Consider the following 25875-nt stretch of genomic DNA (forward strand, 5'->3'; position numbering starts at 1 on the left):
CCTTTTTTGCATTGTTTCAGGCTATGCTTAGCTTAAACAGCTAGGATCTCTCTCACTTAAAATATTTCTTATTTTCTTGGGAAAAATTGAGTGAAACAATTATGTTCCTTATGTCAATCAGTCAATCAAAAACTGGCATGTAACTTTATGTCATCAACTGCAAGGCCCAGAAAAGGAGATCAACTAAAGTCATAGGCAGGCCACCTTAATATCATTTAATAATAATGTGCTTCAGATGCCTGGAGATCATACACTATACAGTAAGTGAAGTGGTAACAGCTTCGTATCAGATTACATATATAAAGTAATACTGAGAGATCTGTAATCAGACAGTAATGAGAAAGATGATGCTTATAAGGGGAGGAAGCCTGGAGCTTTAAGAGAATAAAGGCATTCCCAAAATAATATGCCATACCTTAATTTTCCAAAGAGGAATCCCTGAACTTCATCAATGGGATCATTTTCACCAATCACTGTGGTGTTTACCTCAGTTCCTATAAAGCACAAGCAAATACATATCTAACTGTTTAGAAGGGAAATTAAAATGTTATTAACCTCATAAACTTTGAATAATGTAAAGCAAATTAGAAACACTTGAAATTATAATACCATTTAAAATACTGAATACCTCAATGAATATTTTACAGGCTATTTTTCAAACAAACAAACAGAATGTGTTTTTTAATGTATCTTGTGTTCTGGATAAAGTAAAAATGGATTTCCTCCTTACCTTTTGGAAAATTTTGTATGTTAAGAAGCTCAAAATTAATACCTTTAAAATACCTTTTAAAACAGTGGATTTTTCAGTATCAAAATTCTAAGGAATTTGCAATTAGGCAACATAATCCTAGATGTAATTATTGAGAGCAGAATGATGAAGTACTAAACTATCCTCCATTTACTCAAACCAATCATTTTTATCTTTAAAATGAGTGCACAAGGAAGAAATATGCTACACATAAAACTTGTGGTTCAGGGCACCTGAGTGGCTCAATTATCTGTCTTTGGCTCAGGTCATGATCCCAGGGTCCTGGGATAGAGCCCCATGTCTAGCTCCCTGTTTGCTTCTTCCTCTCCCTTGCTCCTTCCTCTGCTCATATTCTCTCTCTTTCTCAAATAAAATCTTAAAAAAAAAAAAAAAAAACTTGTGGTTGCAATAATGAAATCACAACTCTAGAGTGGCACAACAGGAAATATATTTAAAAAAAAAAATCAACCATTCCAAATACAGAAAATAATAAAAAACACAAAACTGTTCATTAAGTATAAGAGAGTTTTAAGATTTTACATTGTGTCACAAATCAATGGCTATTTGTGAAATACATTATATATATATAATATCAATAACAACTGCTACAATTATTGAACTTCCTGTGCAAAAACACTGCGCTACCTTCTTATACATCTTATTTTCTCCTCACAAATACTTTAGGAAGCATATAACATTATCTACACTTTACAAAGAAAAAATTTAGGAGCTACAGAATTCACTTAACATCACTCAACTCAGAGGTAAAAGAACCAAAACTCAAACATAGTGTTCATCACACTCCTAAATCTATTATTTTACATTAAGGAAACAAATTCCCTTTCACTCACATTTAAAAAAAACACACAGGTCTTAATTTACAAATTCACCTTTCACCTGAGTATCATCCTTGGCCTTGTATTCAGTGCTCTTAATCGCCAACTCCACACCATAGCCAGAGAGGTAAACAGGCTCCTTCCTGGGATTCTGCAAGCAGAGTAAGTATTCCACCATTACTATCTGGTTCTTTATACATGTCACAGTGTACAAGACATGAGGATATTAATGTCACATAGCCACCGTCTAGGATTATACACTCAAAATATACTTAAACTTCCATGGGAATTTCAGCCTCCTTTAGATTGTGTATCCTACCACAAGCAGGGGAAGTATGCTTGTACCACAAATAGGGGAATGGGAATTCCAAAACCAGATGAGGGGATAGCTGACAGGGCAAAAGCAGCAAAACCATGTGAAGAAATGGAGGAAAAAAAAAGGAAGTTCCAGAACCTACACACACAGCAGGGTTGAAAACTGATGAGGTTTCAAACCCAAAAGTACTTTGTTGGAACCATGTCTGTTATGTGTTTTTTTTGTTTTCTTTTTGGGTTTTTTTTTTGTTATGTGTTCATTTTTAATTGAATTTAAAAGTCTTCAGGTAGGGTTTGGGATAACCAACTGCCACAGGCTTACCTCATTGAGGATGGTACTTTAGATATTTTAATCTTAAGTAACAGCAATAAAGCCTAGAAAGCAGAGGAGGAAGGAGAGCAGTTGCCAAAAACTGGATATTAAAAAAAAAAACGGTTTCTGTACATACACATTTTCATTTAAAAGTTTTATTTTACATGTATGGACTTACCTCAATTTTACTGAGCTTATTATGACACAGAAACTTTAAAGGCTGGTATGTTTACATATAGATCTTAAATGTTAAATGTGACAGAAGATTTTAAAAACAATTTTAAGGGATGCCTGGGTGGCTCAGTTGGTTAAGCGGCTGCCGCCTTCAGCTCAGGTCATGATCCCAGCATCCTGGGATCAAGTCCCACATCGGGCTCCTTGCTCGGCAGGGAGCCTGCTTCTCTCTCTGCCTCTGCCTGCCACTCTGTCTGCCTATGCTTGCTCTCTCGCTCTCTCGCTCTCTCTCTGACAAATAAATAAATAAAATCTTTAAAAAAAAATTTTTTTAATCAATTCTGCTTGCTTTTATTTCTTTAGAAATCTTTCCTTTTCCATCAAATGAAAACATTCCAAAATGAGAAAAAAAAAAAAAAAGGTTTGAAGGAACAATATTCAAGAATCAGTTTCAAAAAAAAGAAATCCGTTTCACAGTATCCTGATTACCTTAAATCTAGAATATATAATTTACATGGTTCATTTTTAAGTAGGATGTAAACTTTAAGCCATTTTTTAAGCATAATTGTTTTATATTTCTTCAGAAAGGCAAGCAAAATACCTCCTGTGTACAAATAACAGATATGATGAAAAGTAGTTCAAATAATTTTATAAAGGGAGGATATTATTAGCTTATGTGCTAAGGTCATGTTGGGAAAATTTAACATTTATAAAAATTCTAAAATAAATCAATACTCACAAGTATATAATGTCTGAATACATAATTGATTTTGCCTGCATTGCTTTTTGACACAAGCTGGAGGTGGAAATTATAAAATTCCTCATAACCAATCTCAGAGTAGAAAATCACCACTGGGCTTTCAGGATTAGATGAGGGGTATCTGTGATCTCCTTTGAACAATAAAGGTTTGGGCCTGAAAATAAATATTAAAAGCTTACACTTTTTTTCAGTTTTTATTTCAATTCCACTTAGTTAACATACAGTGTTATATTAATTTGAGGTATACAATATAGCGATTCAACACATCCATACAACAACTGGTGCTCATCCCAAGTTCACCCATCCTCCTACCCCCCTTAAAATTTCAAACTTAAAAACGTTCTTAAACATTGGGTGCCTGAGTGGCTCTGTCAGTTAAGCAGCTGCCTTAGGCTCAGGTCATGATCCCAGGGTCCTGGGATCAAGACCCGTGTCAGGGTCCCTGCTCAGCAGGAGAGTCTGCTTCTCCCTCTCCCTCTGCCCTGCTTGTGCTCTGTCTCTCTCAAATAAATAAATAAAATCTTTTTAAAAAAAAGTTCTTAAACATTAAAAACAGTACAAGATGTAGCTATAGCAGCAATAATTTATGTAAAGATTTTAAGCATCTTAATACAAAGAATATCAAAATCTGAAACAGTTTGCAGTTAGTAAGAATACTGTCAGATATGAATCTTACTTAATTCATGACTAAAAATAATAAAAGTACATTATATAAATACCAACTATAAAACTGCTGACTTTGATTAATAATTGTTACCAATTCTTAAAGAAAGATGAAAGCCAAAAAGAGGAAACCTATCCACATCTCACAACATTAAGACTTTAGTAAAGTTTTTCTCCTATATAAATAAATTATTCTTTTTAAAAACAAAAAAAAAAAAAAGATTTTTATCTACTTTTGAAAGAGAAAGAGAATGTGAGCAGGGAGAGGGACAGAGAGAGAGGGAGAAAGCATCTCAAGCAGACCACACACTGAGCACAGTGCCTGACACAGAGCTCAATCCCAGAACCCTGAGATCAGGACCTGAACTTAAATCAAGAGTCAGAAGCTTAAGTGACGCCACCCAGGCACCCCTAAATAGATTATCCTTTCACCTGGAAACATAAGTACAAATAATGTGAAAAGACAGGATGACTTTAAGCATATAACTTGTCAACCACAGAAACTCCCTCCTCTATTATTTTTACTACTATGATCTTCCTACTAAATGATTTAACATTTAAGTTTTCCTCCTGAATTTTAAAACTTCACTGTCAAAAAAAATTCCCTAATAATGCCATCAAGATACTAATAGATCTTGGGGGCCTCGATGGCTCAGTCAGTTGGGTGTTAAACTCTTGGTTTCTGCTCAGGTTGTGATCTCGGGGTTATAAGATTAAGTCCCACATTGAACATGGAGCCTGCTGGGGGTTTTCTCTCTCCCTGTGTCCTTCCGAACTCGCTCACTCTCTCAAAAAACAAAAACAAATGAAAACAAAACAAAACAAAAAAACCTATGGGACATTCTTACATAGTTATCTTGCATGTGTTAAAAATAATAAGGTACACCTACATATATTAATGGGAAGAAACCTCCTATAAAAATAAACCTACATACCTGTATAAATTTATAACCACAGGGAAAAAAGTCTAAAACAATATGACAAACAATTAAAAATAGTTACCATCTCAGAAGAGGAGACACCATCGCTCTTTTCTTTATGAAGGCCTACAATATTGTTTTAACAAGTTAAGGAAAGAGGGTTTTTTGTTTTGTTTTAGAAAAAAAAATTTTTAAAGATTTTATTTATTTATTTGGCAGACAGAGATCACAAGTAGGCAGAGAGGCAGACAGAGAGAGATGGGGAAGCAGGCTCCCCACCGAGCAGAGAACCCAATGCGGGGCTCGTTCCCAGGACCCTGACTGAGATCATGACCTGAGCCGAAGGCAGAGGCTCAACCCACTGAGCCACCTAGGCACCCTGGAAAAAGTTTTTTTAATCCATTAATTATGTTTACCCCAAGACCCCCAGGGAACAGCACTTTACCATGCAAGCCATTTTCGAATATCCATCTCTGAACCTGGAGGTAGCTGGAACACATAACCTATTTTCTGGTTGTCATTCTGAGTAAAAGGCTCTCATGCCATTTAGTGAGCAGAGAACAAGTGCTGGGCAGATAACCTTAATAAAAAAGAACTACCCTGCCTAAAATGCTCTTCTGGTACAGCAGAGCAACACCACAGAGAGATCACGGCTATCCTATTTATAATGGCCTTAGAGAGAAGGTACAATGCAATTACTGCCACAGCCAGACAGCAACAGGCACCTGTTATTAGCTGTCTACCACAGGAAACCTACCATTAAGTAAAAAAAACAGCCCATTAATTACCAATTTAATAGTCAAATTAAGCTTGCAATTATTTTTTAAATAGCCTTTTTCTGAAACTGATAGTACTCTGAGAGATCATTATCATCACTATCATTACTTCAGACACTGGCTTTAATACACAGGTATTCTTCACCCCCCCACACAGGTATTCTTATTAAGCTAATGACAAAGGCTCTCAGTCATTACTAAAGAGTAACAGTAATATTTAGGACTCTTATTATCTCCATTTCAAAATGAGACAGGAAAAGAAAGGTTAAGTAATTTGCCTAAGTTTACAAAACTATTTTAAGTAATAGAGTTAGGATTCAGCTAGTCAGTCTGGCTCCAGAATCCATACTCTAAGCAACTGTACCTACATACTACAAAACCTGTAAGAAAAAATCCGATGATGGATTTGATACAGAGGAAAGCATAATGGGGCACCTGGGTGGCTCAGTGGGTTAAAGCCTCTGCCTTGGGCTCAGGTTGTAATCCCAGGGTCCTGAGATAAAACCTCACATCAGGCTCTCTGCTCAGCAAGGAGCCTGCTTCCTCCTCTCTCTCTGCCTGCTTCTCTGCCTACTTGTGATCTCTGTCTGTCAAATGAATAAATAAAATCTTAAAAAAAAAGAAGAAGAAGAAGAAGAAGAAAGCATAATGCAATACATGATATTTAAAACGAAAAAACACACAATCTACCTTTGAGATGCTGTGAGGAGAAGAGTCTCAAGGGTGTCAAAATCACAGGTCTTCTTTCCATGCACAGAAAAAAATGAATTACATCCTTCTGGTGGAGGCTCATCAGCTGCTATCTGTCATTTAAGACACAAGACATTCTTGTAATGATCTCTAACTGAAGAGTAAGGACATGAATATTCCAAGTTGGTAATTAGATAGCAATGAAGTAACATCAATAAAAGCAAAAATTAACATCTACTGAACCCCCATGATGTGACAGGATGTTTCTTATGTATTATTTCATCTAGCTCCTCCCAATATCACTCCAAAAGGTACTTGTTACCATCATCCCCAAAACAGAACTTTAAAATCTATCTCAGAAAAATAACAAAAGATGTCCAGGGTATACAGTATGTACCTTGAAGAAAACTAAGCTTACACAGTCCCTATTAAGTATATTAAGTCCACATAATAAACATAATTACAAATTAACTTGAAACACCTCTATGACATAGGAAGAATGACATGGCATCTAAAAAAGTAACTGGACCTAAAAAGGATTATAGATGGAAGATAAAATTATCTAAAAGCATAGTAAGACATTCCAGGGAAAGGCTGAATGAGACATGAGTTTATGTTTAAAGTGAAATGCATAAATGCCAACGCATAATGAGACAAGTCAAGCTGCAACTTCAATGAGGCACATTGAGAAGAGTGAGTATAATGAGATGAGAAAAGAAAGAATATAATGACAAGTACTGCAGTGTGCACTGTCATTTATGTAATACATTAATATTAAGATGTCCTTTTCTACAAACGTAAGAGAAATAATCCAGAGATGGAAAAATGGAAAGCTTGCCATGAAAAACTGACAGGAAAACTTTTCATTACATTCTTCATTTTTCTGTGAATTATTATAAAACTTACAACACAAAGAAAAGAAAGAATAGTTTGATAAAGTCCCATGTACCCATGACCTGGCTTCAATATTTTCACCTCATGGCCAGTCTTATTTCATTCACCTTCCTGCCACACTCCAGTGGATCATTCTGACACAAATCCCAAATAGTATCTCATTTGTAATGTTTCAGTTTGTCTCAATAAAAGATCAGAGGTTTTTTTTTTTTTTAAACTACCTATTACCACCCTTTTAAAATGTAATAAAATTCTGCATAGATGGCAACTGGCAATATGGTTTTTCAATCCTTCCAAGTTCCCTCATTAAAACAGAGGATAAAACTGGATAGCAAATGGATCACATTATGACAAACTGAATGGGAAAAAATATCCCTGTGACATAAGACCTGCGGGTATCAGATGCCATTGAGAAGGATGGAAAGGGATGTTTAATAACAGAGACTCTGATGATCCTGACAAAGAAAACCAAAGAGCTAACAGGTTTTCAGTGTAAAGTATGGCAGGCCAATGCATTTGTCCCATCTAGTACCAGGTGAGCACAAGGAGGTCCACGAAAAGGCTAAAGGGCTTAGGTTAGTTTAGCTGCTCTGAACTCTCAAAATTCACCAGCTAGTAGTACTTGCAAGGACGGGGCCCCACAGTAAGGAGAAACTACTGAGGGTGCAATGAAACTTGGGAGAGCACAGGGATATAGAGACAACTAAAGAGAAAGTCCAATGAAAATACAGGAGGGGAATAAAGGAAATCCCAAAAACCATGCCACCATTTTTTTAAACCACCATACTTCTTTTTTTTTTTTCTCTCTTTTAAGGTTTTATTTAGTCATTTAACAGAGAGGGAGAGTACAAGCAGGGAGAGCAGCAGGCAGAGTGGGAGGGAGAAGCAAGCTCTCTACTGAGACAGGAGCCAGACATGGGACTTGATCCCAGGACCCTGGAACCATGACCTGAGCCAAAAGCAGCCGCTTAACAAACTGAGCTACCCAGGCATCCCCACCATACTTCTTTTTAACACTACCTAAAATCAAAAGAAGAGGGAGCCATGCCAACCTTTAAAAGATAAGGAAAACCAATTTCACATCAAAAGGAGCTGAAAAGTCTCAACGTCAAATCCTACACAAAGCTAAGAAAAGAGAAGGGGGTTAGAATAGAATAACATCTTTATTTTTTTTTAAGATTTTTTTTATTTATTTGACAGACAGAGAACACAAGTAGGCAGAGAAGCAGGAAGAGATGGAAGAAGCAGGCTCCCTGCTGAGCAGAGAGCCCGATACGGGGCTCAATCCCAAGACCCTGGGATCATGGGATCAGCAACAACGGAAATCTTCTACATCTGCACTGTCCAATGAGGTAGTCACTTATCACCGGTGATCATCAAACACTTGAAATTTGGCTGATGCAAATGAAGAGCTAAATGTTTTACTTTATTTAATCTACCTTATTTAAACTTAAACAGTCACACATGGCTACTGACTACTATATTGGACAGCATAGCTAATAAAGTCGTGTCAGAAAAACACAGCCCCCAAAAAATGGAAATGTGAACTACTATTTCAAACAAGTTAAAATATATTAAGAAAATTATATTAGACATAATGAAGAACATAAGGCAGCATTAGAAAAACTCAGAAGTGAGGTGAAAGACTCAAGAGAAAAGAATCTATAAAAGAAAAATCATTGCAAGGAATGCCTAGGTGACTTAGTCATTAAGCGTCTGCCTTCAGTTCAGGTTGTGATCCCAGGGTCCTGACCAGGCTCCCTGCTCAGTGGGAAACCTGATTCTCCCTCTCCCACTCCCCCTGCTAGTGTTCCCTCTATCACTGTCTCTCTCTGTGTCAAATAAATAAAATCTTAAAAAAAAAAAAAAAGAAGAAGAAGAAGAAAGAAAAATCATTGCAGAAATTGAGACTAAACTAGAAGGGGCACAAAAACAAACATGAGAAGTAATGACTTAAAGAAACAGAAGACAGAAGAAGAAAATATTTAAAAATCAAAAAGAAATAAAGAGAAAGCAATTCAGAGAAAGTGACAAAGAAGCTAGGCAAAGAAAGTTCAACATGCAGGGAGAGATTATATGAATTCCAAAACAAGGGACTAAAAAAAACTTAAGTTTTAAGAAACCATTCTTGAAATAAAAAATGATCTGAAACTGTCTATTAGTAAGTACATATTGGGTATCTGAGAATACTGACCCAGGACAATCACTCTCCAATTTTTTCAACATCATAATTCACTAGAATATAGTGTAAGCCATGTTAAAGAAAAATTAATAATCCTTCAGGGATCTAGACAAAAGGACCAAGAGACTTTAAGAGAAAGAAAACAAGATTATCATCCAACTTTCTCCAAGAAGACTTTATGGTAAAAGAAAAAGAAATATGTTCAAGCATAGGAAAGAAGAAATAAAGCAAGGACTTTATATCTAACATATATAAACATGCAAAACTGAGGAAATATTGTTCCCATGAGCCCCTCTTGAGGAATCTACCAGTAAGCAAGAGTCAGAAAAGCCAACTAACTAAAGACATGTGGCAAAAAGACTACTGGTGACACCCCATCGTCTAACAGTAAAATTTACAAGTCTTAGTGACAAAAAGAAAATCCTGAAAGCAGCCAGGGACAACAAGTCTGCTACATACAATGGTAAAAATATTAGATTGGCAACAGACTTCTCCACAGAGACCTGGCAAGCCAGAAAGAACTGGCATGATATACTCAGTGATTTTCATGAGAAAATCACGCAGCCAAGAATACTATATCCAGCTAGACTATCATTGAAAATAGAAGGAGAGGGGCACCTGGGTGGCTCAGTGGGTTAAGCCGCTGCCATCGGCTCAGGTCATGATCTCAGGATCATGGGATCAAGTCCCGCATGGGGCTCTCTGCTCAGCAGGGAGCCTGCTTCCCTCTCTCTCTCTCTGCCTGCCTCTCTGCCTACTTGTGATCTCTCTCTGTCAAATAAATAAATAAAATCTTTAAAAAAAAAAAAAATAAAGAAAAAAGAAAATAGAAGGAGAGATAAAAAGCTTCCAAGACAAAAACTAAAAGAATTTGTAAACACCAAACAAGCCCTACAGGAAATACTGAAAGGGGTCCTTTAAGCAAAGAGAGAGCCTAAAAATAGTAGACCAGAAATGAACAGAGACAATATACAGTTAACAGTCACCTTACAGGCAATACAATGGCACTAAATTCATATCTCTCAATAGTTACCCTGAATGTAAACGAGCTAAATGACCCAATCAGAAGACACAGGGTATCAGAATGGATAAAAAAAGAAAAAAACCCATCAATATGCTGCCTACAAGAAACTCATTTTACACCCAAAGACACGTCCAGATTTAAAGTCAGGGGGTGGAAAACAATTTACTACGCTAATGGACATCAAAAGAAAGCTGGGGGGCACCTGGGTGGCTCAGTGAGTTGAAGCCTCTGCCTTCAGCTCAGGTCATGATCCCAGGGTCCTGGGATCGAGCCCAGCATCGGGCTCTCTGCTCAGCAGGGAGCCTGCTTCCCTTCCTCTCTCTCTGCCTGCCTCTCTGCCTACTTGTGATCTCTGTCTGTTTAATAAGTAAATTTTTAAAAAAAGAAAGCAAGTTGGGGTAGCAATCCTTGTATCAGATAAATTAGATTTTAAGCCAAAAATTATAATAAGCGGTGAGGAAGGATACTATATCATACTCAAAGGGTCTGTCCAACAAGAAGATCTAACAATTTTAAATATCTATGCCCCTAACATGGCAGCATCCAACTATATAAACCAATTAATAACAAAATCAAAGAAACGCATTGACAATAACACAATAATAGTAGGGGACTTTAACACTCCCCTCACTGAAATAGACAGATCATCCAAGCAAATGAACAAGGAAATAAAGGCCTTAAATGACACACTGGATCAAATGGACATCACAGATATATTCAGAACATTCCATCCCAAAACAACAGAATACACATTCTTCTCTGTGCACATGGAACATTCTCCAGAACAGATCATATTCTGGGTCACAAATCAGGTCTCAACCAGTACCAAAAGACGAGGATCATTCCCTGCATATTTTCAGACCACAATGCTCTGAAGATAGAACTCAATCACAAGAGGAAAGTTGGAAAGAACTCAAATACATGGAGTCTAAAGAGCATACCACTATAGAATGAATGGGTCAACCAGGAAATTAAAGAAGAATTGAAAAAATTGATGGAAAAATATGATAATGAAAGCACAACTGTTCAAAATCTGTGGGACACAGCAAAGGAAGTCCTGAGAGGAAAATATATAGCAATACAAGCCTTTCTCAATGAAACAAGAAAGGTCTCAAATACACAACCTAACCCTACACCTAAAGGAGCTGGAGAAAGAACAGCAAAGAAAGCCTAAACCTAGCAAAAGAGAAATCTAAAGGTCAGAGCAGAAATCAATAAAAAAGAAACCAAAAGAGCAGTAGAACAAATCAACGAAACATGGGAGTTGGTTCTTTGAAAGAATCAATAAGATTGATAAACCCCTGGCCAGACTTATCAAAAAGAAAAGAGAAAGGACCCAAATAAATAAAATCATGAATGAAAGAGGAGAGGTCACAACTAACACCAAAGAAATATGAACAATTATAAAAAACATATTACGAGCAACTATACACCAGCAAATTTGACAATCTGGAAGAAATGGACGCATTCCGAGAGACATATAAACCACCAAAACTGAACCATGAAGAAATAGAAAACCTGAACAGACCCATAACCAGTAAGGATATTGAAGCAGTCATCAAAAATCTCCCAACAAACAAGAGCCCAGAGCCAGATAGCTTCCCAGAGGAATTCTACCAAGTTGTTTGGTTTTTTTTTAAGATTTTATTTATTTGACAGAGAGAGAGATCACAAATGGGCAGAGAGGCAGGCAGAGAGAGGGGGGGAAGCAGGGTCCCCACTGAGCAGAGAGCCCAATGCAGGGCTCGATCCCAGGACCCTGAGATCAAGACCCAAGCCGAAGGCAGAGGCCCCACCCAATGAGCCACCCAGGTGTCCTCTACCAAACTTTTAAAGAATTAATTCCTATTCTCCTGAAATTGTTCCAAAAAATAGAAATGGAAGGAAAACTTCCAAATTCATTTTATGAGACGAGCATTACCTTGATCCCAAAACCAGACAAAGACCCCATCAAAAAAGAGAATTACAGACCAATATCCTTGATGAACACCAATACAAAAATACTCATCAACCTAGCCAACAGGATCCAACAGTATATTAAAAGGAATCATTTACCATGACCAAGCAGGATTTATTCCAGGGCTGCAAGGTTGATTCAACATCCGCAAATCAATCAATGTGATACAAGACATTAATAAAAAGAAAGAACAAGAACCATATGATATTTTCAACAGATGCTGAAAAAGCATTTGACAAAGTATAGCACCCTTTCTTGAGCTCAAAACTCTTCAAAGTGTAGGGATAGATGGTCCATACCTCAATATTACCAAAGCCATCTATGAAAAACCCACAGCGAATATCATTCTCAATGGAGAAAAACTGAGAGCTTTTCCATTAAGGTAAGGAACACAGCAGGGATGTTCATTATCACCACTGCTATTCAAAACAGTCCTAGAAGTCCTAGCCTCAGCAATCAGACAACAAAAAGAAATTAAAGGCATCTGAATCAGCGAAGAAGTCAAACTCTCACTCTTTGTAGATGATATGATACTTTATGTGGAAAACCCAAAGACTCCACACCAAATCTGCTAGAACTCATACAAGAATTCAGTAAAGTCTCAAAATATAAAATCAATGCACAGAAATCAGCTGCATTTCTATACACCAACAACAAGACAGAAGAAAGAGAAATTAAGGAGTCAATCCCATTTACAATTGCACCCAAAACCATAAGATACCTAGGAATAAACCTAACCAAAGATGCAAAGAATCTGTACTCAGAAAACTATAAAGTACTCATGAAAGAAATTGAGGAAGACAAAGAATGGAAAAATGTTCCAAACTCATGGATTGGAAGAACAAATATTGTGAAAATGTCTATGCTACCTAAAGCAATCTATACATTAATGCAAACCCTATCAAAATACCATCCATTTTTTTAAATAAATGGAACAAATAATCCTAAAATTTATATGGAACCAGTAAAGGCCTCGAATAGCCAGAGGAATGGTGAAAAAGACAGACAAAGTTGGTGGCATCACAATTCCACACTTCAAGCTCTATTACAAAGCTGTCTTCATCAAGACAGTACGGTACTGGCACAAAAACAGACACATAGATCAATGCAACAGAATAGAAAGCCCAGAAATGGACCCTCAGCTCTATGGTCAACTAATCTTTGGCAAAGCAGGAAAGAATGTCCAATGGAAAAAAGAGTCTCTTCAACAAATGATGTTGGGAAAATTGGACAGCCACATGCAGAAAAATGAAACTGGACCATTTCCTTACACCACACACAAAAATAGGCTCCAAATGGATGAAAGACCTCAATGTGAGAAAGGAACCCATCAAAATCCTTGAGGAGAACACAGGCAACAACCTTTTCGACATCAGCCACAGCTAACTTCTGCCTAGAAACATCCCCAAAGACAAGAAATACAAGGGCAAAAAGGAACTATTGGGACTTCATAAAGATCAAAAGCTTTTGCACAGCAAAGGAAACAGTCAACAAAACCAAAAGACAACTGACAGAATGGGAGAAGATATTTGCAAATGACATATCAGATAAAGGGCAAGTATCCAAAATCTATAAAGAACTTAGCAAACTCAACACCCAAAGAACAAATAATCCAATCAAGAAATGGACAGAGGACATGAACAGACATTTCTGCAAAGAAAATATCCAGATGGCCAACAGACACATGAAAAAGTGCTCCACACCACTCGGCATCAGGGAAATACAAATCAAAACCACAATGAGATATCACCTCACACCAGTTAGAATGGCTAAAATCAACAAGTCAGGGAATGACAGATGCTGGCGAGGATGTAAAGAAAGGGGAACCCTCCTACACTGTTGGTGGGAATGCAAGCTGGTGCAACCACTCTGGAAAACAGCATGGAGGTTCCTCAAAAAGTTGAAAACGGAGCTACCCCCTATGACCCAGCAATCGCACTACTGGGTATTTACCCTAAAGATACAAATGTAGTGATCCGAAAGGGCATATGCACCCAAATGTTTATAACAGCAAAGTCCACAATAGCCAAACTATGGAAAGAACCTAGATGTCCATCAACAGATGAATGGATAAAGAAGATGTGATATATATATACATACATACACACACACACACACACACACATACACACACAAAATGGAATACTATGCAGCCATCAAAAGAAATGAAATCTTGCCATTGCAACGATGTGGATGTAACTTGAGGGTATTATGCTGAGCGAAATAAGTCAATCAGAGAAAGACAGTTATCAAATGATATCCCTGATATGAGGAATTTGAGGGGCAAAGTAGGGGGTTTGGGGGGTAGAGAAGGAAAAAATGAAACAAGATGGGATTGGGAGGGAGACAAACCATAAGAGACTCTTAATCTCACAAAACAAACTGAGGGTTGCAGTGGGGAGAGGGGTAGGGAGAAGATGGATGGGTTATGGACACTGGGGTGGTTATGCGCTATGGTGAGTGCTGTGAAGTGTGTAAGCCTGAAGATTCACAGACCTGTACCCTAGGGCTAATAATACATTATATGTTAATTTAAAAAAAAATAAATCATGCAAGTAAAAAAAAAGGACTGGTGGTTGAGCATTAAAGATATGACTTATAGAACTAAGATGAAATGAGGGTTCAAGGAGAGAGTATGAAACATACTCTCTAATACTTTCATACTCTAATATGAAACATCTATGCTCTAGGTTAGAATATATTCATTTTTAAAAGTGGGGGAAGGGAAAATGGGGATCACTAAGCCAAAAGAAAAATTTTTAATTGTTTATAAAAATGTAATTGTGGAGGCACCTGAGTGGCTCAGTCAGTCCAACTCTTGATCTCAGCTCAGGTCTTGACCTCAATTCAAGCCCCACACTAGGCTCTGCACTAGGCGTGGGGCTTACTTTAAAAAAAGAAGAAAAGAAAGAAAAGAAAAGAAGGAAGAAAAAGAAAGAAAGAAGAAGATGTAATTGTGGAAATGGAAGGACTACTGTTATTAAGGTTACTATGTATGTAACATGGATAAAACAAACAAGTAAACCACAAGATAGTCTAATTCTACCATCCCTTATAACCTTGAGAACCCATATTCTTAGTGTGGAAGAAAAGACCTATAGCAGTAACAAAGTTGTCCTTAATTTGAATTGGAAATATCAGTATGAACACATGAAGTATTTCATCTTTACATAGCTCTATCTATTTTGCCTTTAGATATACAAGTAGTCACCTCCTACCTCTACCCATTTAAGAGTCCTAAATACAATGACCAACCCATTGCAGTGCGTATCCCTAGTGCCTAGACTGTGCTCTTAAAATACCATTCCTACCAAAAGAAAACAACAAGCAAACAAAAAATTTTAATGAGCCTCCTACAGAAATAGTGGATCTCAAATCTATGGCCAGAGACATACAAGATAAATCTGAAACTACTTACCATACCCAGAGAGCAAGGAAGCAATCAAAGACTACCAGCATTACATCAAAAGAACTCAGTAGAATACTCACTTTGTTTTCCAAATTTAGTACAAAGCTCAGTAATCAATACATTATAGTACTTTCACAAATAAAGACATATCAATCAATGGAATAAAAACCCAGAAGTAAACCCTCATACATATACTCAACTGATTTTCAATAAGGGTGCTAAGACTAATCAATAGAAAAAGGACAGTCCCTCAACAAATGATGCTGGGAAAACTAGATATCTACAGGCAAAAGAATGAAGATGGATTCTTACTCTATAGCATATACAAAAATAAATTCCAAATGGATCAAAGACCTAACTTGAGAGATAATATGTAACCATAGAACTCTTAGAAGAAAACATAGGGGTAAAGTTTCATGACACTGGATTTGGTTATGACTTCTTGGATACGACACCAAAAGCACAGGCAACAAAAGCAAAAATAAGATAAAAAAGCTTCATCAAAATTTAAAAATTTTGTGTATCAATGGACACTACCAACAGTTGAAAGGCAACCCACAGAACATGAGAAAATATTTGACAAGTATATATTTAATAAATGATTAAAAGCCAGAGTATATTAAAAAAACTCCTACAACAGGGGCGCCTGGGTGGCTCAGTGGGTTAAAGCCTCTGCCTTCAGCTCAGGTCATGATCTCAGGGTCCTGGGATCGAGCCCCACATCGGGCTCTCTGCTTGGCAGGGAGTCTGCTTCCCCCTCTCTCTGCCTGCCTCTCTGCCTGCCTCTCTGCCTACTTGTGATCTCTGTCTGTCGAATGCATAAAATAAAAAATCCTTAAAAAAAAAAATACTCCTACGACAACAACAAAAATCAATCCACCTGAAAAATGGGTAACAACAAATAAAGGACAAATCTCCAAAGAAGAAACACAGATGGCCAATAAACACATGACAAGATGCTCCACATTGCTGGTCATTAAGGAAATGAAAATCAAAACCACAAGATACCACTTCCCCCCTATGAGGACAGCCAGTATCAAAAATCAGAAAATAACCCGAGTGCTGGGAAGTATGTGGGAAAAGTGAAATCCTGATACATTACTGGTGGGAATGTAAAATGGTGCAGCTGCTATGCAAACAGTTTGGTAATTCCTTAAAATGTTAAGTACAGAATTGTCACATGATCCATGAGTTACACTCTTCTGTATACACTCAAAAAAACTGAAAACAGAGACTCAACCAGACAGTCATAAACCAATGTTCCAAGCAGCATTATTCACAATAGCCAAAGGAAGAAACAATCCAAATGCCCAGTAACAGATGAAAGGAGAAATCAAATGTGTTATATACATCCAATGGAATAACATTCAGTTATAAAAAGAAATTAAATTCTGATACATGGTACGACATGGATGAACTTTAAAAACATTATGCTATGAGAAATAAGCCAGACACAAAAGGACAAACACTGTACAATTCCACTTAAATGAGGTATCTAAAATGGGCAAACTCAGAGATGGAAAATAGAATGGTGGTTACCAGCCAAGGGGGAGAGGGTAAGGGGGGATGGAAAGTTATTATTTGAGGAATATAAAGTTTTAGTTTTGCAAGATGAAAGGAGTTCTGAAGATGAACTATGGTGATGTTTGCATAACAATAAGAATGTCCTAAATACCATCATACTGCACACTTAAATTAATGCCCAAGATGATAAATATTACCTTACCTACATTTTCCCACCAAAAAAAGTTGAAACAAAAAAAACTATATGGTTAAAGTAAAAGGATTCTAGTGAACCAAACTCATTCAAAAATCTGGTAAATGGCAGGAAAGACTCAAGGATGTATTCTGTCTTCCCCACATAAACAGCACCAGGTGACGGTATATACAACAACAAAAAAAGAATGAGAGTCACCACTTTACATTCCACAAAGAATTAATGGATTAAGCATAGAGCAGTACTGACTGCTAAATCAAAAAGAGAAGAAAGACATTAAGCATCTCCTAATGAAACAGAACACTACCTATGCACTTGCCAAAAGGATGAAACACAATTCTCACTGAGCCTCTAGATCAGCTGCCAACGTGCCAGAAACATACAGAGAAAAAGTTGAACTGCATCATGAGTACCAACATGTGATCAACAAAATACAGACGGCAAAAAAAATTATTCAAAGAAAAGAAAGGAATAGAAGAAGAACCTGTAAATTCAATGCCCCCCGACCAAAAAACAATTATCAAAATTTTTAAAACTTAGCAAGACTAAACTATTGTGTGGAGATGCACTCAGGCAATATAATGATAAAGAAGTGCAGCAAGTCATTTCAAACAGAGGTTGATACCCTCCTGTTGGGAGGGTAAAAGATAGCCGTGATAAGAGCAGAGCACAAGAAGGGCCGGCTGCCAGAGGGCCTGACTAAGTTTTACTTCTCGACCTGGGGGAAAATTACGAGTACTCACTTCGCAAAAATTCATTATACTACATATTTCTTGTGAGTGGTTTTCTATGCCTCCTTTATTTTATAATAAGACAGTGTTTTTAAAATTAACATTTCTTTTACATCAAATATATGATCGGTGTATGCTCATCTTCAATTCCTTTTTTTTTTTTTACAAAGGCAGTCTGTTCAACTCAAAATCCAATAAGATCCACACACTGCATTAAGATGACACATATTTTAAGTCTCTCTTGAAGTTCTTCCTTCCCTCCTTTCTTTCCTTATAACATTTGTTGAGAAATCAGATCATTTAACTACAAATTTTCCTACATTCCAGATACTCTTATTACCCCTGTGATATTGCTTTGTATTTCCCATCCCCTGAATTTCCTGAGAACTGCTTTTAGATCTACGGCTGTGATCTGATTCATGGTCAATTGGTTTAATAAGGCTGTATCTCCTATGCTGTGCTATATAAAAAGTCTGGTAGTTTCATTTATGTGTGGATATTCTTTTCTTTTCCTTTTAAAAAAGAAAATAGTGTAAATTATGTTTTTTTACTAAAAAAAAAAAAAAAACCTGTGATCTGAAGATTTAATGCCAGCTTTGTTTTCTATTTATAAACAAATCCTCAGAAATTTCAATCAGAAAAGTTATAGCTCTGTAACACAATGCCAGCACAACCACAATATATCCAATCATCATGTTATACCAGCCATAAAAAATACTCTTATCTCTAAGCACTGAATTTACCTGCTGGAAGGCTTGAATTGTAGCTGAATACGAATGAAGGGACAAGCAAAATTTCAACAAATTCTGCTGTAGAGGTGACAGAAACTGAAATGCAGCTTCTAATATTGTGTGATAATAGGAATAATCAGTACCTGTCAAAGAAGAACATTATCCAAAATAATTACACATGACTAGATATATGCAAATAAGATAGTTCATAAAGTATAAAGCTATGTGTTACAGAGGTATATGGTGGCAAAATGTTACCACTCTCCTATCTGGAACTGTTGTCAAATGCTTAGAATTCCCTAGAATACAGGAAGTAATTGGACTCTTCCACCCTTCTTCCCTTTGTTCACATTATTCCCTCTACCTGGACTGCATCTATCCCACTTACCTGGATGACTAACTCCTACATACCTCCACAAGAATTCAGCTGTGACATCACCTACTCTTCAAAGTCACTCCCAAGCCCTACCCCATGCCTCACTGGAACAAGTACATCTTTTCTTTGATCCTATACTATTTCTCTGCTTACCTCTTTCAATTACCACATCATTTACAAAATTATTTATTCACTACCTACCTCTCTCCAAATAGTTTTTGAGCCCCCACAGGCAGAAGGTTTATTGTATTTATCTTTGTATCCCCAGTGCCTACCATATGTTTGTTATTCACTCAAATAACCCAACAAAACTGAGCAGTGTGATGAGGAAGTACAGAGTATAAAAGGATATTAACAAAACTGTAGTTTGGGAAGAAGCATTTAAACAACTAGAACAAACTATCTGAGCTGGAAAAAAAAAATATATGTACCAGTATGAAAAACTCCCCAGAATATATTGTTAAAACGCAAGGTACAAAGCAATATATAGTTGAACCTTGAACAACACAGGGTTTAGGGGCATCAATTGCCCCATCAGTCAAAAATTCACATATAGGGGTGCCTGGGTGGCTCAGTGGGTTAAGCCTCTGTCTTAGGCTCAGGTCATGATCTCAGGGTCCTGGGATCCAGCCCCACATTAGGCTCTCTGCCCAGCGGGGAGCCTGCTTCCCCCTCTCTCTGCCTGCCTCTCTGCCTACTTGTGATCTCTGTCTGTCAAATAAATTAATAAAATCTTAAAAAAAAAAAAAATCCACATATAACTTTGACTCCCCCAAAACTACTAATAGCCTATAGGTGACAGGAAGCTATATTGATAACATAAAAGTAAATTAACACACATCTTGTATGTTATATGCAATTTTATGCATATAATAATAAAGCTAAAGAAAATGTATTAAGAAATCATAAAGAGAGAATGGATGCCTGGGTGGCTCAGTCGGTTAAGCGGCTGCCTTCAGCTCAGGTTATGATCCCAGGATCCTGGAATCCAGTCCCGCATCGGGCTCCCGGCTCAGCAGAGAGCCTGCTTCTCCCTCTCCCTCTGCCTGCCGCTCTGCCTACTTGTGCTCCCTCTCTCTCTGTCAAATAAACAAACAAAATCTTAAAAAAAAAAAAAATGGAACCATAAAGAGAAAATACATTTAAGTACTACACTGTATTTACAGAAAAAAAAATCTGAGTATAAGTCAACCCAGTTCAAACCCATGTTATTCAAGGGTCAACTGTACATAGTGAGCTATCTTTTTTACTGTTAAGAAAGAATGAGAAATAAGAATACATATGATGTATTTATTTAAAAAAAAACACTGAAGGCTAAACAAAATAATTTAAACAGTTATAAAAAGCAAGGGAGAAACAGGAGGGGGACCGGGAAAGAACAAGATTTTTCTTTATAAGCCTTTTAAAAGCTTGACTATTAAATCATATATTATGTATCAAAAAGTATTTTTAAGGAATATAACTAACATTTTAAAAAGTAAAATATAAAAGGTTCTATATGACATTAGCATCTTCTAAGCAGAAAAAGACACCAGAAAGAAATACTTAAAATGTTGCCAGATTGTTAATGGTCAATACCTTTGGGTGGTGGGACAATGGATAATATTTCAAATAAAATATTTAACACACTTTTATGATCACTTTCAAGAATTCATACTACCCCAACTTTAACCAAGAACACATTATCATTTATATTGAGGAAATTTCATTTTAAACATCAGAGTTCAAATTTCATTATAAAACCCACTTCAATAAATTTGTTTTATGAAACTGTAAACTAAAAGTAAAATGATTTTTTTTGGTAACACAAACAATTCCAGTTGACTCTAAATTATGTAACTCAAACTACAGATACTTGCTCAAACCTTTATGTACTAATATCACAAAAAAGAAATTCAGACTTGGCTTTTAAAATTTGTATTATTTTAACTAAAAATCAAAAAGTTAAAATCAATTCAGTTAAATACTAATAGCAATCACTTTGTTTTCACACACTTCCTCTACAACAAGGCCTGTCAACGTAACATTCAAGGTTTTAGCTACCTAAGTTATCTGCATCTTTAACTAGTAATGTTTATACTACAAATATCCATAAAGCTTATATTGAACTAGAAAGTGTGAATGCACATCATAAACTATAAACAAGTGATACAGTTGACATTGGCATTCATCTGATACTTCAACACTCAAGCTGTGGGGGCTGGCAGGCGTAACAGGAAACATTTTGGATGGCACTAACTTAATGATAACAAACCTAACGAGAATAGATCAGCTGTGCAATTAGTTCATAAGAAAAGAAAAAGGGAATCAAATCAATGGTAATTAAGTTAATACTAAATGATTTTAAATGAATTTGACTTCTATAAAATATTCATATAGCACTTCTAATAAAATAATACAAAAGAACAAAAACAAGCAGGGAGAAAGAAATCAAAGGTAGTACTTATAGACAAAGTGATAAACTGCTTCAAAAGCATTAGTTTGTGTTGGCTCTGCTGACTACCATCACAACTCTAGTCATTAAGATAAAAACATTTTCCTTTAATTACTAAGCCATAAATACTGTGAAAGAGACCATTTTTTCCTAATATTTTCCCAGATACCAAAGTCAAAGAAGCATTTGCTTCAATTTTACCGTGATGATCGGATGATCCAATATTTTGACTGGCTTCTACAAAATTCCAAAATTTCTCTTGACTGTCTTCTGCTAAAAACTCACTGGGAGAAAAGGGGGAAATATCAGATATAAAACAACTTAATAAAATCTTCTAATGTATGCTACATTACTAAAGAAAGTAAAAATAGGTTTTTAAGTTTCCAAATGTCCAGAGTTTGGCTTTTATAATATACATTATACACAAGCATGTATAATATATATTCTAATGATAAGCAAGTCCTATTAGCTTATTGACTATTGATAACTAATTAGCTTAGTAGCTTACTCACTTATTCATATTAATAGCCTAATAGGTATTCCATAAGAAACCTGGAACAACTATGTAACAAGAGGAAAGTTCCAATATAAATAAATCTTATGAAACCCCATTTTGTTGAAAACGCTGTTGGTAATAGCAGAATTACAAACTGACAATTCTGGTACTAGTTCTGTTCATTTATTCTCTGAAAGACCTTACAAATTACAAAAAAAAAAAAAAAAAAAAAGTTTTACCTAAGGTTCTCCCAAGGAAAACATGAACCCTAGAGAAATTTCTAGGAGACTAAAGGCAGCATGTTGTAATCTTTTAATATCCATAAATCCAAATTTTTAAGATCACCAAATTTCAGTTTAATAAAATAAGTTCTTAGAACTTAATGCCACCTTAAATTTTTCTTGACTTTACTCTACAGACCTACATAATGGCCATTCTAAATTTCCCTTCATTCCAGAGCCTAAAATCACTAAAAGAAAATGTATATACTGATCAAATGATTCATGTAAATTAGTCATCTTCTCCTCTGAGACGGAATACTAACGTAGTGGTGATCTTTCACTGTCTTAAAGCAAACTACAGATCTGGATCTCAGCTTACCTAGCCAAAGGAAGACTTTCCCATTACTTGTCAACACTGGGGTGTACAACTCTCATTCTACTCCACAGCTAGACACAGAAATATGGGAAAAATAAGAAACATTTCCTGGTAACACACAGCCTCTCTAAAAATAGGTTTCTGAAAATACCCATTATCATAATTTATTAAATTATTTAGTACCTCCTTGAATGTGGGATTTTTCTAAGCTTTCTAGGCTTATGGTCTAAGAAAACAAGATATTAAGACAAATAGATTATGATATTCAAATAAACACTAAATTCACAAATTAAAGCTGCATTCACAAGATAGGCTTGTGGAAAAGGGGGGAAGGATAATACACTCAAAGGTTATAATGGTGAGAACAAGGATTCACTGAAGCTAAGACCCTCCTTTAAAGGCCAACTGCAAATAAATATATGCTCCTCATATAATTACAGGAAAACTTGAAATATATATTCTCCTTCAACCCACTGCATAAATAAGTCTTATGACACATAAGTTTCAAAGAGGCCTAAGAAAATTAATTACTAGATTCACTGAACTAATCCAAGGAGGGTAAGAACAATACAAGATAATATTAAAAGGAATGCTGCCATTTGTTTACAGTATAATTCAGTTTGTTTGCTTTTCATTTTAAATTGTTGTTTCACTTCTTATTTATTCCACTGAGTAAAACAGCTACAGTTTTTCAGATGAAATTATATGATATCTAGGATTTGTTTTAAAATAGTCCAGGGGGATAAAGGAGGAGGGTAGTGGTAGTTATGGATTAATCCACTTGAGTTGATAAGAACTAAAACTGGGTGACAGGTAGAGGGAGAGCACATTATATGTACCATTCCACTTACAAATGTTTTGAAAGATCACAATAAAAAGTTTTTAATCAATGACAAAAGAAAGAAAAAAATACATAAACAACCTGAATGTCCACCAGATAGCAAAAATCTGGTAACTTGTTTTCTAGATTTCCAGAGTTATTGTTGGGAGATCAGAAATGGTCTTTCTTCCATAAAGAAGTAGAAAGGGAAGGGAAATGAATATTTAAGGAGGGCTTACTATGTGACAGGCACTATGCTTGGCATATTCACTCATGTCCTTAAATCCTCACAGCCACCCTGATTTAGAATCATTTTTAGAATAAAGAAACTGTAACTCAAGAGAGGTTATTGATTTGCTTAAGGGCATAGAATTAGCAAATCAAAAATCTGGAATGCAAACTCAAATCTATTTGATCTCTATCATGCTGAATTCTTGGGCCATTACAGTATCGAGTACTCAACAAATGATTATTGGTTTCTATTTTAATAATAGTACTTTACTTATACAATATTTCTGTTAGTAATTATGGCTGTTCTACTTCAATTAAATATATATCACTTCATAAACAACTAGAAAGCTACAACTGCTTCATTAGGATCAGGCTTAACCTAAAAATAACATGGGAATATTTTTAGTCCCTAAGGACTAGATGCAGGGAAGGCAAAATATCTGTGGTAGTTGCATGTCTCAATGTGTAGAGATACATTCTGTCCCCTCTCCCTCATTCAGATGGACAATGCTATGATCTGCCATCAATGTCCTCCATGGACCTGGGAGGGAAGAATGGTGGCTTCAGCTACTTCTGGAGGCAAATATCGAGGATTTCTAATAATGCTCAACTTATTTCTGAGTTGCCTAGATGTCCCATTACCTTGCCAAAATGTCTGCAAACAGCCAAAGAAGAGGACTAAAAATAATCAACCAAAATGGCAAATGGTCAGAAAATCATGAAAAGGGGCGATATTTGTAAAATGCAAAGTTGGTGGAGGAAGTGATATACATTATTCACTTCACAGAGATCAACGAAACTGAAAAAAATGAGTTAATTAAGACTGACAGTTTTAACATACTTTCTCAAAAATCCCATAAGTATATGCCATAAAAATCTTCTGAAACAATGTACAAAACCAAAAAAAATTATTCTAAGTGAGAGTAACTGAGTGACACTCAATAAAGAATGCCAAGCAAAGTACTATAAAACATGTTACAGTTAATTGCACAAAATTATTTAGAAAGTGATAGTAAATCCTAAACACTTAGATTTACACCAGACAAATCATCCAAAATAAGACTGGAGGGCAAAAAAGGTCAACTATTAGAGTCTGCTCAGGCAGTCAGATCTCAACCAACCTTCGGTCACTTTACTTAGAAGTGCCTCTCCATCTAATAAAGTTCTGACACTGGAAGAGTTCAATCCATTTATCAACTTGTAACACTGCTGTGAAATAAATGTAGTAGTAATTTTTTCTTTTGGCCATTTTATTGTTGAGAGAAGGGAGGCACAGAGGAGTGATACAAGCTTAAGTCTGATCAGCAGAAAATCCATGAGGCTCCTCAGCAAGCCAAAATCAGATCCTAAAAGTCCCACTTTCCCACTGGTCCTCTTTTATCAATTCCAAATGAAGCTGTTTCCTTAGAAGATGCCACTATTCATAAACACAATCAACACAACAAAAACTCTTCATTCACATTTTTCTAGGAATGAAGGAGGAAATGTTAGAAGATGAAATTCTAAAGTTGAAGAATACAAAGATAGACCAAAGTTAACTGAAGTAATGCAACAGTTCAAATTTCTAGCACTATCAAATTCTGAGATTTACCAACTGCTTACCATTCAATCTACCGAAATTTATGCTTTAGAATGATTCCCTGTAAGTCCTAGATATATATTATTTCAGATACAATAAAAATAAGTTTCCCTCTATAAGCAAAACACTGACTTTTTAAAAGAGAGATAACTAGTTATTTATTTTATAAACACTAACTAAAAAATACACTTGGAATACAAAATCTCCCAAGAAATCATTGACTACTGTATTTTATTTGATTTTGTATTTTATTGTATTGTATTTCTTTATTGTATTGTATTGATTTTAAGACACTGTCAGTTTTAAGACATACCGCTTTTATGAAACACTAAAAAAGGAAAATGTTACCAATTTTAATTGTAAGATAACATCTTGATTTCATTAAAATGCACCTTAATTTTGGAGATGTTAAAATGTGGAACAAGTAAAATCTTGGATAAAATCTAGCCTTGTCCTCAGCCTCCCTTCTGTGCTCTCATATCTCAAGGTCTTCTACCAACTT

The 25875-nt window shown here is 35.9% G+C and overlaps 1 protein-coding gene across 2 annotated transcripts in view; it reads right to left on the bottom strand.

The window, feature by feature from the left end:
• The window catches only part of UGGT1 (UDP-glucose glycoprotein glucosyltransferase 1), a 127461-nt gene that overhangs the window by 95306 nt on the left and 6280 nt on the right, over positions 1 to 25875 (bottom strand). For both annotated transcript variants that reach the window (XM_004779670.3, XM_004779669.3), the window contains exons 3-8: positions 21852 to 21934; positions 18853 to 18983; positions 6196 to 6308; positions 3126 to 3300; positions 1639 to 1735; positions 416 to 494 (exon numbers count right to left, since the gene is read on the bottom strand). In XM_004779670.3, coding sequence (XP_004779727.1) covers positions 416 to 494; positions 1639 to 1735; positions 3126 to 3300; positions 6196 to 6308; positions 18853 to 18983; positions 21852 to 21934 — 678 coding nt within the window. The remainder of the gene's footprint in view (positions 1 to 415; positions 495 to 1638; positions 1736 to 3125; positions 3301 to 6195; positions 6309 to 18852; positions 18984 to 21851; positions 21935 to 25875) is intronic.

This window comes from Mustela putorius, unplaced genomic scaffold, assembly GCF_011764305.1.
Source record: "Mustela putorius furo isolate JIRA1106 unplaced genomic scaffold, ASM1176430v1.1 tig00537338_pilon_pilon_pilon, whole genome shotgun sequence".
Classification (NCBI taxonomy): domain Eukaryota; kingdom Metazoa; phylum Chordata; class Mammalia; order Carnivora; family Mustelidae; genus Mustela; species Mustela putorius.